The 18,409-nt window shown below is 39.1% G+C and overlaps 2 protein-coding genes and 1 long non-coding RNA gene across 4 annotated transcripts in view; all 3 read right to left on the bottom strand.

Moving 5' to 3' along the window:
• LOC118280284 (scavenger receptor class B member 1) overlaps nucleotides 1–7,106 on the bottom strand; it is a 94,237-nt gene extending 87,131 nt beyond the window's left edge. Inside the window, exon 1 of the mRNA XM_035600250.2 lies at nucleotides 6,848–7,106. The gene's annotated coding sequence lies outside the window, so the exon portion shown is untranslated. The remainder of the gene's footprint in view (nucleotides 1–6,847) is intronic.
• Nucleotides 7,107–7,693: 587 nt separating this feature from the next.
• Nucleotides 7,694–8,713, bottom strand: LOC126912040 (uncharacterized). 2 transcript variants are annotated; one of them, XR_007706655.1, is made up of 3 exons: nucleotides 8,425–8,713; nucleotides 7,951–8,029; nucleotides 7,694–7,792 (listed from the first exon to the last, which is right to left on the bottom strand). It is a non-coding gene; the product is annotated as an uncharacterized LOC126912040 (long non-coding RNA). The 2 variants fall into 2 exon arrangements; XR_007706656.1 differs by having other exon boundaries at nucleotides 7,951–8,108; nucleotides 8,504–8,713.
• Nucleotides 8,714–11,768: 3,055 nt separating this feature from the next.
• Nucleotides 11,769–18,081, bottom strand: LOC118280454 (zinc finger protein 729-like). Its single transcript, XM_050702179.1, has 7 exons — nucleotides 17,849–18,081; nucleotides 16,719–16,845; nucleotides 16,332–16,421; nucleotides 15,719–15,781; nucleotides 15,046–15,096; nucleotides 14,528–14,710; nucleotides 11,769–13,701 (listed from the first exon to the last, which is right to left on the bottom strand). Exons 1-7 carry the CDS (start codon nucleotides 17,987–17,989, stop codon nucleotides 12,482–12,484), a joined length of 1,875 nt encoding a protein of 624 aa, XP_050558136.1. The 5' UTR covers nucleotides 17,990–18,081; the 3' UTR covers nucleotides 11,769–12,481.
• Between the last annotated feature and the right edge of the window lie 328 nt (nucleotides 18,082–18,409).

Here is an 18,409-nt window from a genome sequence, read left to right as displayed (position 1 = left end):
ATAATATCCCCCAAACGTCTTTACGCATTACCAGCGCCACCTACTTAACGCAAAATAACTTCACTAAAGTACTAACTGAAAGACTATTTTAATATTTCATTTGACGTTCAAAAGTGCCTTCCTGGTCTAACTGAAATGAATTATTTTGACAAACACGAAAACCCTTCGTGATAAAACTTTTGGAAAACAACAAAAATACCCATTAGTATTGGATAGTTTCCTAGGTCAAAAATAAATTATTTTGATATTTCAATATAATAAAATATCCCAAAATAATCGTATTTTCATTCATTCATTTGACGATTTACTTATTTATTAAATTTTTCTTGCTATTTTTTGCGTAATAAGTATGCTATTTGACGCAAAAAAAATTATGACGTCATAATTTGCAATGTCATACAAAATTCATAGAAAAGTAACGTTTTTGACATTTCGATAAAAGTATTGAATTTGACTAGTAGGATAATACCCTATTAGAACTCGAAACGGGATATTTACCATGTTTTCTATTTTAATGAGTTTCCAAAAAGACCCATGTCTACCATCATCGCATCACACATTATTGTATAGCAGAATTCATAATTGAAATCTTGAGAGATGGGCAGCACGCAACGTGGCCATTACAGAGAGAATCAGAGCAGAACTGGTCGCATTTCCATTTTACACGCGTTTTCTTCACAAACTGATGGCTTATGGGTATTTTTATAGGGTGGGAGGATCCCCCATACATATTCATGGGTGCAATGGTGATATATTCTGATCCGGAGCTGCGGACTACCTAGCGGGTTTACCGGAGCTCCGGCTCGAAAAGCAGGAGTAGGAACGGGGTGGTTTTTAGTCAGTAAGAGTCTGACACGCCCTCTCGCCTCGCCCAAGGCGGGAGAAGTCATTGGATGATTTTCCTCCCACAAAAAAAAAGAAAATGGTGATATATTATACATGTATTATACATATAAACCTTCCTCTTCAATCACTATCTATTAAAAAAAGTAGTTTTAAAGATTTAAGCATACAAAGGACATAGGGACAGAGAAAGCGACTTTGTTTTATACTATGTAGTGAAGCCGGTAAACGAGCAGACGTATCACCTGATGGTAAGCAATCGCTGCCGCCCATGGACACTTGAAACACCTGGCGTTACAAGTGCGTTGCCGGCCTTTTGGGGGTTAGGAATGTAAAGCTTTTTGGGAAAAAGGGGATTGAGAAGATTGGGAAAAGGGGTAATTGGGCCTCCGAAAACCTCACTCACACAACGCAAGCGTTGTTTCACGTCGGTTTTCTGCTCGGCCGTGGTATCACGCCGGTCGAGCCGGCCCATTCGTGCCGAAGCATGGCTCTCCTACACTTAAAGCCAGCTCCTGTCTAGTCTCCCTTAATCGATGACAATTGCAGGAAGAGTGAGAGTGACAACAAATATGAATACATTAATTGTTATGTTATCGGCTTACTCACGTAACTGTTTGACGAAGAACTCGACTAGTTTCAAGCCATGCTAGAGGCTCGTATTCATGAGCAGCATTCCGCGACACACGACGCGGCGATTGTCGCGCTGCTACTACTATTTCAATAACTTCACGTGACTTGAGTCGAGTCGAGTCGAGTTCCTCGTCAAACAGTTACGTGAGTAAGCCGATAACATAACAATTAATTTAGTATGTCTCACGAAAGTTATAATAAAATATGAATACATATTTGAGCAAATCTTTTTAAAGTCCCAATTTAATAAAAAGAACCAAGCCAATTATCGTACCTTTGACAAAACTCCAGACAAACTAACAAGCATGTTCATAATAGGATCTGATTGCAAAAAACTATACGTTTTTCCTTGAAATTCTTTGCGTGTCTATAAATACCTTAATAGATGCTGTGGCCGGGTAGAAAAATAGGTATTTTATACGTATATACTTTATGTAAGTATGGTATCATTATAACTTTGACTCGCATGAATTATTTTTGAACTTTGACTGTCAAGAATAAAAATGATTATAATCTATTTAATTGCCTAGATCCTAGTATTAGTTGTGGTGATTATAAAAGTGCTTTTCCACCAGAGATGTGCTATGCTACGTTGCTGTGGATGCGTTTGGCTTCCACCAATCATATTCATTGGTACACATAACTTAGCTCACACCGATGTAAATAGACTCAGTTAAGCTATGATTTTTATATGAAAAGATGTGTGCTATGGATAGCTTCCCTACTATCGATACATTGCATACTCTAGCTACGCATCTTCCTAGCTACGTAGTTTAGTATCAGTGGAAACGATCACATAGTTTCATATCTTTTTTAAGTGGGAAAAATCATCAATTGACTTATCTCGCCTCAGACGAGGCGAGAGGGAGTATCAGACTCTTACTGACTAAAACCCACCCCGTTCCTACTCCTGCTTTTCAAACCGGAGCCCCGGTAAACCCGCTAGGTAGTCCGCAGCTCCGGATCATCAACCCAGCTATTAAATCTTCGTAGCATAGCTACATAGCACATCTCTGGTGGAAAGGCACGCTTAATACCACTTGACCACAACATCAAGTATTGGCAGCCATTAAAATAACACACACATTGGTAAAGCCAGCTAAAGGAGGACATTTGCTTAAACGAAATATTACATGACACTTACTATCGCCTATGTATGTTACATATACTACATATATACAGTGATGTAACCACTGCCGGTAACCGTTTCGTCATGAAATGGAAGGAGGGGGGATTTGAAGCATCGATTAATGTGTTAATGGTTGAGTAGAATACATTTTGTTTTTGTTATCGCTATTCTTGTCGTGGGTATTTTGCACCTGGTTAAGGCTGTGGATGCGTTTGGCTTCCAACATAAATATTTATTGGTACACATAGCTTAGCACTGGTGGAAATGGACTCAGCTAAACTATATTTTTGGACCGACGACAAATGCCAATGTGACTTTTTTACATTTAATGGGTCGACGTTTGGCCGCTATCTCGCCTGATGGTAAGTGATGATACGGCCTACGATGGAGCACGTCTGCCCATAAGCAACCTATTCATTTGGGCTTTGAAGACACCCAGGTTATACCCATCAGGAAACACAGACTTTCGGAGGAGTTCCACTCCCTAGCAGTAAAAATAACTAACTAATATGTATGAAAAATCGTTTAGCAATTTTTGAGTTTATCACGAACAGACTGTATAATAAAATGTATACTGGTTTAATAATTCATCACGGTATACATCTATAGGCCTATATCTACCATTTATCAAAAAAAACTTGTCTAACTAGTTAAAAAACTCACATAGTTACCTACCTCCATACATAATATACCACAGCTCACGTTTTTAATATATAATTGGATAAAAAACGTGTAAAAACAAGTGTTTTTTTTAATGTTATTAAATTAAAAACACGTGAGCTGTCAACATATTATATTAACATAGTATATTTATTATTTAAAAACTATAGCTCAAGGCACACACAACATATATGTAAGGTTATCATATTTATCCGGAGCTGCGGACTACCTAGCGGGTTTACCAGGGCTCCGGCTCAAAAAGCAGGAGTAGGAACGAGGTGGTTTTTAGTCAGTAAGAGTCTGACACTCCCTCTCGCCTCGCCCAAGGCTGAGAAGTCACAGGATGATATTCCTTCCTCAAAAAAAAAAAATAAATGCCACTGATAGGTAGTATGAGCCGTGTGTCGTGGAATGCTGCTCATGAATATGAGCCTCTAACATGGTTTGAAACTAGTCGAGTTCCTCGTCAAACAGTAATGTGAGTAAGCCGATAACATAATAATTAATTTAGTATATCTCACGAAAGTTATAATAAAATTATAATTAACTTGCCACAAACTAAAGCTAGTCTAGCAAAATATTTCTACAAGCATAAAAAAAACCCATAATATTATATGTTTATGTTGAATTCTTGTTGGTAGAGGTTGTCGCCTCAGCTCAGTGGCTACTGAGCTATAAATAGAACCAGCCAGGATCATCAACCTGTATCCCATACGTAACTAGCTGTAGGTTGTAGACACAGCGTCATATGGGCATACAGTGCGCGCCGATAAATATTGCACGTCGACTTTTTTATTGTATAAGCCGGTAAACGAGCAGACGGATCACCTGATGGTAAGCAATCGCCGCCGCCCATGGACCATAACACCTTTGGTGTTTCAAGTGCATTGCCGGCCTTTTGGAGGTTAGGAATTTAAGGGTTGTTGGGGAATCGGGGATTGGGAAGATTGGAGGTAATTGGGGCTCCGGTAACCTCACTCACACAACGAAACACACGTCAGTTTTCTGCTCGGCCGTGGTATTACTCCGGTCGAGCCGGCCCATTCGTGTCAAAGCATGACTTCTTCACGAAAATACTACATAACTGTAAATTGACGTAAACATCAAATAATTCTTTACCCTCCCAAGACCAAAATAAAACCATTCAAAAAATAGTTCACACAGCCAAAATAAAGCTTTTAAAAAACACAGAATTTCTCATACACCTAGTCTTTTAAGTTTAACTCGAGTTGCGCAATAACAAGCGCTGCCTGTCCGTGTGTCCTTTCAAATCTCATGAACAATGAGACAGATATCATTGAAACTTTTACTCGTATACAGTTCACATAGTTTTAACTTTAGAATCGAACCTTGAACTGTCTTTATAACTCACATGTGCTGTGTAGTGACGGTAAAGTAGACTATATAAGTCACCAACGCTACCCTTCCCGCGGGTGTGGTATACCCGAATAAATTCTTCAAAGCCCGAGTGAATAGGTTGCTTATGGGCAGACGTGCTCCATCGTAGGCCGTATCATCACTTACCATCAGGCGAGATAGCGGCCAAACGTCGACACGTGCCCGTTTGTATGCATTGTCAATTACATATTTGACAAAGCTGGTGGAAACACTCTGATAAATCTGACTATCTGGCTATCTCCAACATGACTGCCAAGCATGGAGATGGAAGGCTTAATCGACGTAACCAGTGGACACCCACAACACTAGAGATGCTTCAACTTTGCTGAAGGATTTAGCCTTATAACGATAGGGTTACATACATCACCATCGCGTTGATACCTAATCCGGAGCTGCGGACTAGGTAGCGGGTTTACCGGGGCTCCGGCTCGAAAAGCAGGAGTAGGAACGGACGTATTTAGTCAGTAAGAGTCTGACACTCCTCTCGTCTCGCCCTGGCGAGAGTAGACCTTGGTTGAAGGAAAACATCGTGAGGAAACCTGGGTTTATAATTTCTAATTAAAAATTTGAAATCGCCAACCCGCATTGAGCAAGCGTGGTGATTAATGCTCAAACCTTCTCCGTGTGAGAAGAGGCCTTTGGTCAGCACTGGCTCACTTAGTGCCGGCGTAAGGGCTACTGATACCCCGTGTGAAAATGTTGTGTGAAGCAATATCAAGTGTTCGTTTTTTGGCGGAAAATTATGCATATGCACATAGCTTAGAGCACAGTTCTGGCGGGCGAGAGAGGTCCGACTCTTACTGACTAAAAACTACCCCGTTCCTACTCCTGCTTTTCGAGCCGGAGCCCCGGTAAACCCGCTAGGTAGTCCGCAGCTCCGGGGGCTGTTGATGTGTGTGTGATGTTTTATTTCAACGGCCTATGTATCTATTATATTATGTATTATATAAGTACTATGGCATGCCAACATATGTGTGACTAATACAATAATTAAACGATTATTCTCAACATAACAGTATTATTATAGCAAAGCGATTGCTGCCGAACAAACGAGCAGACGGATCACCTGATGGTAAGCAATCGCCGCCGCACATGGACACTCGAAACACTAGAGGAGTTACACGTTCGTTGCCGACATTTTGGGGAGTGAAGGATTAGATTTTTGATAACAGTGATGGCTAAACTATCTTTGTAAATAATAGGTAACTATCGTGAGATTTTTTTTGGTATAAGCCGGTAAACGAGCTGACGGATCACTTGATGGTAAGCAATCGCCGCCGCCTATGGACACTCGAAACACCAGAGGCGTTACAAGTGCGTTGCCTTTTGGGGGTTAGGAATTTAAGGGTTGTTAGAGAATCGCCAACTTTCATTGATCAAGCGTGGTGATTAATGCTCAAACCTTCTCCGTGCGAGAAGAGGCCTTTGGTCAGCAGTGGACACTTATAGGCTGTTGATGTGATATTAAAAAGCTTAACACATTTTGTTAATGTTTTAAAAACGATTTTATTTTACCAATCTAAAACATGACGCGAAAGTTTGCAAATAGGTATATAGATTCTGATGTGTCATTATTACGCATACGCGTCGTATACGCAAGAACTGCTGTTCGAAATATGATGAAGTTTTGACATAGATATAGTTTGTATCCTTGTATCCTTCAGATACATTAGAGATACAGGTATTTTTGTATAAAATTGTATTTAATTTTCGATTATACAATAAGAGATTATCATGTTTATTTCAAATCTGGTTTTAGTAAAGTAAGTCATGTTTTAATAGTCGTATGTATAAAAAAATATAGTTTTACATATAAGTCATAATACCTAGTCCCTCAAAAACACATTTAAATATGTTTTTATGTAATATAGAAAGCAAAAAGCACAATTACATAAAATGTATGTCAAAGTAGGTAGTTTTATGTATACATAAAGAACCTACCTTGTTTTTAACACAAATTCTTTTCATATACAGAGAAAATACGAAAAAACATAAGTTTTAAACTAAAAAAATAATAATTTCACAATCGAATCTTAGTCTTAGACGGTCCTACTTTTAAGTATTGTAGATTTTATGACGAAAGCAAGCAAAACCGGTCGGCATAGTTGTTAAAATGAGCACACACAAATATATTTAGTATTCTTGTCACTAGAATCGACGCAAATTATAGGGGAATCGACTCACCTGCTTGTCCAACTCGTTCACACCAAGAATTAACTTTAAAATCCAAAGTTTAAACTTCCACAGTAAATAACTGATAGTATTTTTTTTAACTATATTTTTTACATTTAAATATCAAACACTAGTCCATTAACGCACTCGGAACAAATTTTGACATCTGTCAAAATGTAACCACTATGAGTCTGTTATTTTTTTTAAGTTGTTTTTTTTTCTCGTCGATGGTGGCAAAGACGCGTGCTGCGGCGCGGCCGAGTAGCCGTACTAAACGCTTGTCCACTTTCGAATCTTACGATGCAATGTAGAACAAACTTGTTTAACTAACCCGAAAAATACTTTCCCTACCTTATCCCAACGCTACAAAGTCCACAATCGCATAAAAAATCAATTTCTTAACTGTTTTCATTAACATTGTATGGTTTTAATAACAACTTTCAATGCGTACAGCATATAGTACCTTTTGTTTAGACTCTTAAGGTTAATTATTGTCTGTGAATCTATGTGGGGAGTACATCCGCGAAGGTTTTGTAGTGGCATCGTTAACACAGTTATTTATAAGTTAAATTATGTGAACTACACTATGATATAAGTCTTAGTTACCGACTTACATAGTAAAACAGCAAAAAAAACTATAATTTCTTCACTATTTTCTAAGATTCCTCTTGAGTTTATCAAGTGTTTCATTCATCGAAAGGTTGTGTTGACAATAATGAGCACGTAAATAAAATAATCATACAATTCGATGCAGCCGTTCTTGAGTTACGCTTCAACAAACATTAGGAGTGATTCATTTTATTTCAATAACTAAACGACCGACTAGGTCGCCTAATAAAAACAAACTCATGCCTTTGTCCTATATAGAAGCTAGGTGCCTACTACGCTCCTTACATACTTCTTTAGCTTCCATCACATTCATACATCTGATGGTATACAGAAACTACAGAGCGCCACCTACTACGCTCCTTACATACTGCTTTAGCTTCCACCACATTCATACATCTGATGGTATACAGAAACTACAGAGCGCCACCTACTACGCTCCTTACATACTTCTTTAGCTTCCATCACATTCATACATCTGATGGTATACAGAAACTACAGAGCACCACCTACTACGCTCCTTACATACTTCTTTAGCTTCCATCACATTCATACATCTGATGGTATACAGAAACTACAGAGCGCCACCTACTACGCTCCTTACATACTTCTTTAGCTTCCACCACATTCATACATCTGATGGTATACAGAAACTACAGAGCACCACCTACTACGCTCCTTACATACTTCTTTAGCTTCCATCACATTCATACATCTGATGGTATGCAGAAACTACAGAGCGCCACCTACTACGCTCCTTACATACTGCTTTAGCTTCCACCACATTCATACATCTGATGGTATACAGAAACTACAGAGCACCACCTACTACGCTCCTTACATACTTCTTTAGCTTCCATCACATTCATACATCTGATGGTATGCAGAAACTACAGAGCGCCACCTACTACGCTCCTTACATACTGCTTTAGCTTCCACCACATTCATACATCTGATGGTATACAGAAACTACAGAGCACCACCTACTACGCTCCTTACATACTTCTTTAGCTTCCATCACATTCATACATCTGATGGTATACAGAAACTACAGAGCGCCACCTACTACGCTCCTTACATACTTCTTTAGCTTCCACCACATTCATACATCTGATGGTATACAGAAACTACAGAGCGCCGCCTACTACGCTCCTTACATACTTCTTTAGCTTCCACCACATTCATACATCTGATGGTATACAGAAACTACAGAGCGCCACCTACTACGCTCCTTACATACTTCTTTAGCTTCCATCACATTCATACAAGTACTTAGTAATTAGTTTTCTCATTAGCCAATCATTTCAGCCTACCCTCACTCATCAAAGAGGTTTGCTGCGGACAGATGTAAGTAGTCTTGTAGTTTGTTTACAAACAATTCAGATCGATATTGGCCTAAATATAAACTAACTGACGCAGGAGACATTACAATACACAACTATACGTAATGCGACGTGAAACAACGCTTGCGTTCTGTTTCGTTGTGTGAGTGAGGTTACCGGAGGCTGAATTACCCCCTTCCCAATCCCCCATTCCCCAACAATCCTTAAATTCCTAACCCCCAAAAGGCCGGCAACGCACTTGTAACGCGTCTAGTGTTTCAAGTTTGGTTTCTACTAATCATATTCATTGGTACACATAGCGTAGCACCGGTGGAAACGGACTCAGCTAAGCTATGATTTTTATATGGAAAGATGCGTGCTATGGATGGCTTCCCTACTATCGATACGAGCTGCGCATCTTCCTCGCGCAGCTACATAGCTTAGTATCAGTGGAAACGGTCACAAAGTTTCACAGCTTACCTATTACATCTTCGTAGCATAGCACATCTCTGGTGAAAAAGCGGATATAGTCGGATATACGACATCCGCAGTAAGAGTATAATAATATGTGGTGACAAATATATTCGACTGCCTCGTTGGTCGAGTGGTCGCAAGTGCGACTGCCGAACAAGGGATCTCGGGTTCGATTCCCGGGTCGGGTAAAGTATTACTGGGGTATTTTCGGTTTTTCGAAAATTTCTCAGTAGTAGCACGGAGTCTGGAATTGTGCCCAGTGTATGGCAATAGGCTCACCCCCTATTTTATGGGACTTATAACACAAATGGTGAAAAGTGGGTGTACATTGTATAGTGGCATTACGTGTTGTAATGAGCCTACCCCTTTGGGGATAAAAGGCGTGACGTTGCTATTGTTGCGTTGCTTTAAATGTATTCTACTCTGCTGTCACCAGACGGTAATTAAAAATATTATGTCTGTGTATGAGTAATAGGTAATATTTTATCATAAAATATCTAGCGAGCTATTTAACCTTGAATATCTTGGTCACTGCATGCTTATGTATCTACCTATTGTGTTGTAGTACCGTAGTTATTTACCTACGTGCTGTTACACTAACCTCTACAAAGGTTCCCTTAACCGACGAGCATGCAAGGAAAGACTGATGACTGTTGATGAAGCGAAAGAGAGAGAGTCGTAGCAATTGGCGTCCATTGTCTCTGCCTATCCCCATTAGAGACAGGCGTGAGGACCATGTATGTATGTATGTTTGTATTCTTACATTATTTAGGTAAGTATTTTCACCATAATTATGTCATTGTCCGTAGAAACGGTCACTGAAATAAAAACATCAAAAATCTTGAATAAGTTACTTACCTATTTATTTTTTGATCGCTAGCTACCTCACAATTGTGAGTCAAAGTTTAAAGAAATTAGGTATTTACTTCAATTATTTTTTTAATAGCGTTACCCCACTCTCGGTATTTTCTCCTGTGTTGTGTCTGCGTTTACAAACATACAAGTTCACACACCCACACCCAAAACAACAATTTGTAGATCACACAAATAGTTGCTCCGTGCGGGAATCAAACCCGCGACACATTGCACGGCAGCCAGTTGCCCAGCCACCACGTACTTTTGAACGTCTAAGCAAATATAATATTAAAAAATCTGTCTGTCTGTCGGTCAGTCCTTTAGTGAAGCTATTCAGCCAACAATATAATCAATTTCAACAAATCTTTCAATTAGGCACATACCTACTCTCAGAATGAGTCATTTCATGTTCCCACCATCGCCTTATCCCCCTACTGGTGACTAATAGGGGATTTTTGTATACAAATATTCTCCGTTATCCCTAATGGGGGCAGACAGGAAAAATAACGTAGGAGAGCCATGTTTAAACATTGCTCTGTCGTCTCGACCGGAGTGATACCACGGCCTCACAGTACACTGACGTGAAACAACCACAGCGTTGTGTGTAGTCGTGTGTGTGACCAGAGGGAGGCTCAATCTCCTCAGAGTATAATAAGTATAGGGCATAAGCAAAGCACTTTTCTAGTGTTGCCGGCGATTGCTTACCATCAGGTGATCTGTCTACTCGTTTGCCGGCTTATACCATAAAAAATTGATTCTCATATTTGATGCAGTTTGCTCAAGAACATATTCGAGTCTTGTGATAGCATCCAAAAAGAATAAATTCAATCATAATTTGGGTGATCCAGGAATCGAACCTGAGACCACTGGACCTTTATTTTTTTGGGTTAACTTAGGTTTAGGTAAACCTCCATAGACCCGAGGTGATAGCGTGCGCGGGTGTCGGCGCGCGCCTCCGAGACGATGCACGGGGTAGTCCAAACTTACCTACCCCGTGCAAGAGATGAGGTCAGGACGGACCTTGGGGCCTTAGTCTGCTATTACAATTGTGTCAGAATGGTCGATCACTGATCAGTGCAAGAGGGTCGGAGCTATACAAACTTCATAGCTCCGTCCCTCTCGCACTGCTCAATGATCGACCATTCTGACACAATAGGGTATTATCCTACTAGTCAAATTCAATACTTTTATCGAAATGTCAAAAACGTTACTTTTCTATGAATTTTGTATGACATTGCAAATTATGACGTCATAATTTTTTTGCGTCAAATAGCATACTTTTTACGCAAAAAATAGCAAGAAAAATTAAATAAATAAGTATATCGTCAAATGAATGAATGAAAATACGATTATTTTGGGATATTTTATTATATTGAAATATCAAAATAATTTATTTTTGACTTAGCTATGTAGGTATAGAGCTATGTAGGTTGTATAGCTCCGTCCCTCTTGCACTGATCAATGATCGACCATTCTGACACAATTGTAATAGCAGACTAAGGCCCCTGGCCGGCATGTGATGCGGGGCTGCGGAAGAATCTGGACCCTCGCGGGTTTTAGCCGGTAATAGTCCGGCATACCCCTCCGCCTTGCCCCGGGCGGAGGAAGTCCATGAGGATTCCCCCCGACAAAAAAAAAGGGTTTAGGTTAACCTATAGTAAAATAATACACAAAAATAACAGTCGAATAAAAGTTGCCGCATCATTTATTCACAGTAAGTACATACTTAAATCAATTAATTTATTAAAAAGCTACCTTAGTATACATTAGTCACATTTTTATGGAGGGCGCCTTGAGTGACTACATCTTCGTAGCATAGCTGCATAGCACATATCTAATGGAAAAGCTGCCAAAATCTTTCGAACTAAGCTTCAAAGCTGCGTATGAATAACAATAGCTGTCAACATCTAGCCTTTGGTTTAAGCTGGTTTTATTTTCATTCCTTTCAAAGTCTCGGAGCGGGAGAGTCATGTTTCGGCACGAATGGGCCGGCTCGATCGGAGTGATACCACGGCCGAGCAGAAAACCGACGTGAAACAACACTTGCGTTGTGTGAGTGAGGTTACCGGAAGCCTAATTACTCCCCTTCCCAATCTCCGATTCCCCAACAACCCTTAAATTCCTAACCCCCAAAAGGCCAGCAACGCACTTGTAACGCCTCTGGTGTTTCAAGTGTCCATGGGCGGCGGCGATTGCTTGTCATCAGGTGATCCGTCTACTCGTTTACCAGCTTATACATTTATATATAAGGTATATATCTATGGGCCATAGTTGCCTGATTATAAAGGTTTAAATAAATAAAATAAAATAAAAATTATACCATTTCAGTCTCCCATTTTGGGAAAACAGAATTTTCTGCTCATTTGAAATGTCTTTCTTTGTGACATTTTTAGCTAGAATCCCCACTATTTGTCTCCGTCTTTTCAATAACAATCCGTAGCTTATTTTCAACCTTAATCCCATGTACTTTAAACATATGAGTATTCAATTTGGATTTCTGCAAATACTTTTTATTGCAAATCTCGCAATAGAAAGATCTCCCAAAATGTTTTTGGGCTTTGTGGCGGTTTAGAGTGCTATTGCTAGCGTACGCTTGCCCACAAATCTCGCATTTAAAGTTCCTTACCCGATGCCTTTCCATATGAACCTCTATATTTTTGAAACTACGTTTGCAAATCTCGCATTTCGTTTTCACTATACTATCATTAGCTTTTGGGCCATGAAAGCGAATATTATGCCTAGTTAAGCCCGATCGCTGCGAGAATTTCATGCCGCAAATTTCGCAATCAAATTTCTTGATTCCATTATGTATCTCTACGTGTCTATCCAAACAAAATTGGCTGGACAGATCCAACCCACAAATGTTGCATTGGTATTTCGGAAAATGGCATTCCAAGACATGTTTTTTCCTAGAATTTATATCATTAAAAATCTCCGGACAGATTTTACACATGAATTTGTTTGAGTGTCTTAAAATGTGAACTTGCAACCTCTTTTCGTGGTGTGTTTTCCAACTACAAGTGTCACAGGCGTATAGTTTCTGTTTACCCGAATGTCTATTCACATGATCCCGAAAACTGCGTTTTGTTGGGTACGCCTTATTGCACAACTTACATTTAAAAGGCTTAAGTTTCAAATGTACGGTGTTAATATGAGCTTTCAAATTGGTTTTATCGTTGAATCCCCAACCGCAAATATCACATAGAACTTTCTTATTAGTCCCATAGTGTAGGTTAATGTGTATGGACAAAATCCTCTTGTTTTTAAATCTCTTTTTACAAATATCGCATACTGGATTCCTGCTGTGAGAAAAATGCAACTGCATATGTTCTCTAAAACTGTCTTTAGTAGTAAATTCTCTTGGACACCGAGGACACTCTTTCCTATAATTTTTCTTATTACCATGATTGTATACATGTTTTAGTAACGTTTCAAATGATTTTAGGACTTTGGGGCAGTATTCGCACTTGAATATGGCCTTATGGTCTTTGACCAAATGGTCACCTATGAGTTTTATAGTATTAAAAGATGCTCCGCATTCCTTGCAGGAGTATTTTGATAGTTTTCCTCTTTTCTCTTGAATGATGTATGGTCTATGTATAATAGTAGCTGGAAGATAAAGAAATAAATTAGTGTATGCAATATTCGGATGAGTCAAGGTTAAGGTAAACATTTTAAAGGCCGGCAACGCACCTGTGACTCCTCTGGTGTTGCGGGTGTCCATGGGCGGCGCTGATCGCTTACCATCAGGTGACTCGTTTGCTATCTATTCCATAAAAAAAGCGTCCACAGGCACGCATCGCACGCATCGGACGGATCGCATCAAACGGATTAATTTTTCAGACTGCGTCCACTGTATCGGCAGCGTTCGGATTGCCGACGCGAGTATCAGCAATCAGATTGCCGATACCACTTTCACTCAGATTTTTGGCATCGGCATTCCGTACGACGTCATCAGTACGCATCGCATGTAGGCATTGCTGATGATGCGGTCCGTACGATGCGGATCAGTGAACGCAGTTGTATGAGTTTCTATACAAGACAAACTAAAATCCGTTGCGTGCGATGCGTACGATGCGGGCCTGTGGACGCTTACCTTTATGACTACTGAACGGATTTTGATGAAATTTTGTATACAGACAGGGTTTGAGCTGACTTGGGTGATAGGATACTTTTTATCCCACGGGAATGCGGGCAAAACCGCTGGCGGAAGCTAGTATGATCTATACTAATATTATAAAGCTGAAGAGATTGTTTGTTTGTTTGAACGCGCTAATCTCCGGAACTACTGGTCCGATTTGAATAATTCTTTTTGTGTTGGGTAGTGCATTTATCGAGGAAGACTATAGGCTATAAAACATCACGCTATGACCAATAGGAGCCAAGTAGAGCGGGTGAAACCGCGCGGAAGTAGCTAGTATAAAATAAAACTCACCTTCATTTTTATTTCTAGTTTTCAGTTTTTTGACTGGTACTGTGTTTTTTAAAGCCTTATCGCCAACTTTTAAAGGTTTTTTACTTGCTGTACAATTTAACACCTTATCGTCTTTTACTAAAGGTTTATTATTTCCTGTATAACTGATTACTGGGACTTCAATATAAGTGTCACCGGGTTTTTCTGAAAAAAAAGACATACATGTGTAATACTCAGGTTTTTGCTCCATTTTATATGTAAAAGCTATATTTGATCAGTTGCTAATATACGTACTTTCATTTTATACGTAAAAGCTATATTTGATCAGTTGCTAATATACGTATAGGGTGACTGGTAATTAGTGAACGATATTTAAACACGTGATTGTACTCATGATTACAAACAACTTTCCCGAAGAAACTTTTTTTGTATACTCATTCGTTTTATTTTTATCACATAAACTAGTTTAGATAAAGCAAACTAAAATTAGTCGGGTGTTACAACACCCGCGGGAAGAGTGGGGTTGGTATTAAACTTACCTTCCTTAACTTCATCTACGTTATCACTGATATCAATCTCTATCATGTGTTCTGAAAAACAAAAATTTTAAAATAGTAAAAATCATCACATCACATCAACAGCCTATAAGTGGCCATTGCTGACCAAAGGCCTCTTCTCACACGGAGAAGGTTTGAGCATACTAATACATCGTGAGGAGACCTGGGCTTATACAAAATACAAGTTTGTAATTGCCAATTGTGCCTAATGAGCAAGTGGTGGTGATTGAGGCTTAAACAGTCCTTTGGTCAGCAGTGACCTCTTATACTTCGATTTCTTTCTTTCTTGAAATCGCCATATGTGACTTTAAAACTATATGGCATTAAGTTCGCTTTATGTACCACCATTTTATTGTTTTTTTTTTTTAACATTTATAGGGTCGACGTTTGGCCCCTATCTCGCTGGTGGTAAGTGATGATGCGGCCTACGATGGAGCACGTCGGCCCATGAGCAATCTATTCACTCGGGCTTTGAAGACAAGCAGGTTATACCCATCAGGAAACACAGACTCCGTGTGAGAAGAGGCCACTCCCTAGCAGTTCGCACAAGGAAGCTTGATAGCGAAGCGCTTCGTGCGAGTGGGTGGGATTATATTGTGTACATTAAAGATTGAGTAAATAAATACATTTCTTTTGGTGTACTGTACCTACTTACCCTTTTTAATGACTGGTGTTGGATTTTCAATAATGACTTTATATTCATCATCATCAGCATTGACTAAAACAAAAAAATATTACATACAACTCCTGAGTTAGACATATTCTAAGCTACAAGCGGGTGTTGCTAAAGCCGACAATGGGTGCTTTTTCACCAGAGATGTGCTATGTAGCTATGCTACGAAGATGTAATAGCTAAGCTGTGAAACTATGTGACCGTTTCCACTGATACTAAGCTATGTAGTTGTGCGAGAAAGATGCGTAGCTCGAGTATGCGATATATCGATAGTAGGGAAGCTATCCATAGCACGCATCCATAGCACACATCCATAGGACGCAACCATAGCACGCATCCATAGCACACATCCATAGCAAGCATCCAGAGCACACATCCATATTCCATATAAAAAACATAGCTTAACTGAGTCCATTTCCACCAGTGCTAAGCTATGTGTATCAATGAATATGATTGGTGGAAGCCAAACGCATCCACAGCAACGTAGCATAGCACATCTCTGGTGGGAAAGCACCCAAGTTTGACAGAGAAACCCGTCTTATGTAGAGGAGGCTCATAGTCCAGCAGTGGACTGTCATGGACTGCTGATACTTACAATGATTCTCATGATCATCGTTGCCATGGCAACTACTGGTTTCCGACTCAGCCTCTATCTTAACATCGGAGCGTGATACGAATTGTTCATCTGAAAAAAGTAATAAAATTTAAAATAAGTATATTATACCTTCTTAAAAATATATTCTTGTAACCAACCGGAGTGATACCACGGCCTCACAGAAAACCGACATGAAATAATGCTTGCATTATGTTTCATTATGTGAGGTTACCAAAGGACCAATTACCTCCCTTCCCAATCCCCGATTCTCCAACAACCCTTAATGCACTTGTAACGCCTTCAATTGTGTCGCGGGTGTCCACGGGCAGCGACGATTGCTTACCATCAGGTGATACCTCTGCCCGTTTACCGGCTACTACAACTTACTTTGACAATACTCCTTGAACTGTTGTTCACACGCCAGTACTTGTGTCTTGAAGTCCGTTGCATCTCTCAGTTTGACGATACAGTCATCACATATTGTATAACTTGCTTCTAATGGCGGTCTAGATACCTGAAATTATTAAGAATATGTTTTAATATAGTCAAAGTCAAAGACAAAATTATTTAACTATTTCAAATAGACCGGGAAGGCACTGTTGAATGTCAAAGCAAATATTACAATATAAAGATAACAAAATGTCCATCTGTCAGTCAGTCCTCTAGTTGGTCTATTTGCTCGTTCCAAAGTGTAGATTCCTATGGAGAAGAACGAGCAAGAAACTCCATAGGTTACTCTTTTCAATCAGGTACACAATACAATTCTTGGTTACATTGTTTCGTTGGTTCAATTATGTGAGAACAATGTAACACCAAAACTCAGTCACACTAATATTATAAATGTAAAAGTTTGTTTGTTTAGATGTTTATCTGTCAATCACGCTGAAACTACCAAATGAATTCAATGAAATTTGGTATACAGACAGGGTATGAGGTGACTTAGATGATTGGATACTTTTTATTTCACGGGAATGGTCCAGGAATGGACCAGATTGGCGATATATTAAAGAAGAGTCAAATTAAAAGTACCCTTAAGTCTTTGACTGCCAATAGAAAACTGTTGAAGGCGAATCCTCCGCTAATGTGGGTCACCGGTGACCCCCATGGCGTGATCACTGTTGATGAAGCGAAAGAGTTATGTAAGAGTCGTAGCAATTGGCTTTCCATTGTCTCTGCCTACCCCTATGGGAGACAGGCGTAAGATTATGCATGTAATAATGAATCTAGAGTAGGTAGATAAGTAAACATTACTAAATGACCTCTTAAATCATAAAATAATCCATCTATAATAAAGTAACTACTTTCTGTTATCGCAACAAAAACTAAACACAACTCTGACCTTTGATTCTATGCTCATAAAGTATTATTATCACATAAAATACCAAAATTATGGATATAATTCGGACGCTGAATAAAATCACGAAAAATTGTGTCAAGATTATATTTCGCAGTACTTGTAAGGCTCTTTATGTATAAGTTATAAGTTGTGTTATATAAAACATATAAATAATACTTACTGTAATCCCCAAAGTGTCCTTTAGCATATTTTCATATATTTCGACATTTGTTTTACCTTGGTACGGTAAATTTAGGCTCTTGAAGTGACCATCGGCGTGACAACAGCGGCATAACGTACTTAGATTCCATATTTCAGACATTTGTCATAGTTTTTATTGTATTTATTAAGGAATTAATTAATAATTTCTAATTTTTAAAAGCTATATTTACGTATTTTGACAACATTAAAGAAGAAATAGTGATGTGAAACGTGTGAAAATCATTGATGATTTTTATTACGTCAATGTTATGTCACTTCTCTCTCTAGTGATGGACACGTTTGGAAATAATCGAGTTTAATAATCGACTAAGCCAATGAAAATATGTTTGAGAATGGTGAGCGTGGTCGTATCGTTATGATGTGATTATGATCAAGAAACGTGATAGCAATAAAGATTAATTAATATCGTAATAGGTTTACTTACGCATCTTAGGTACACTTTTTTTAATACTTTCTACCGTTCATTTTACATTTGTTCACTACTGTTATATTGGTATTCCTGTCGCGCATGCGCGCTTGG

This window comes from Spodoptera frugiperda, chromosome 21 (genome assembly GCF_023101765.2).
Source record: "Spodoptera frugiperda isolate SF20-4 chromosome 21, AGI-APGP_CSIRO_Sfru_2.0, whole genome shotgun sequence".
NCBI classification, from domain to species: Eukaryota; Metazoa; Arthropoda; class Insecta; order Lepidoptera; family Noctuidae; genus Spodoptera; species Spodoptera frugiperda.
The sequence above is the reverse complement of the archived record's forward strand: the minus strand, read 5'-3'. Positions and strand labels throughout refer to the sequence as shown.

Bases quoted from the DNA above. Each gene is read 5' to 3' on its own strand.
- LOC118280454 (XM_050702179.1), bottom strand. From the start codon at position 17,989: ATGTCTGAAATATGGAATCTAAGTACGTTATGCCGCTGTTGTCACGCC. The intron at 16,422-16,718 runs GTAAGTTGTAGT...TACTTTTTTCAG, and splicing joins GTTCAAGGAGTATTGTCAAA to ATGAACAATTCGTATCACGC. The intron at 14,711-15,045 runs GTAAGTTTAATA...CTTTTTTTTCAG, and splicing joins CGTAGATGAAGTTAAGGAAG to AAAAACCCGGTGACACTTAT.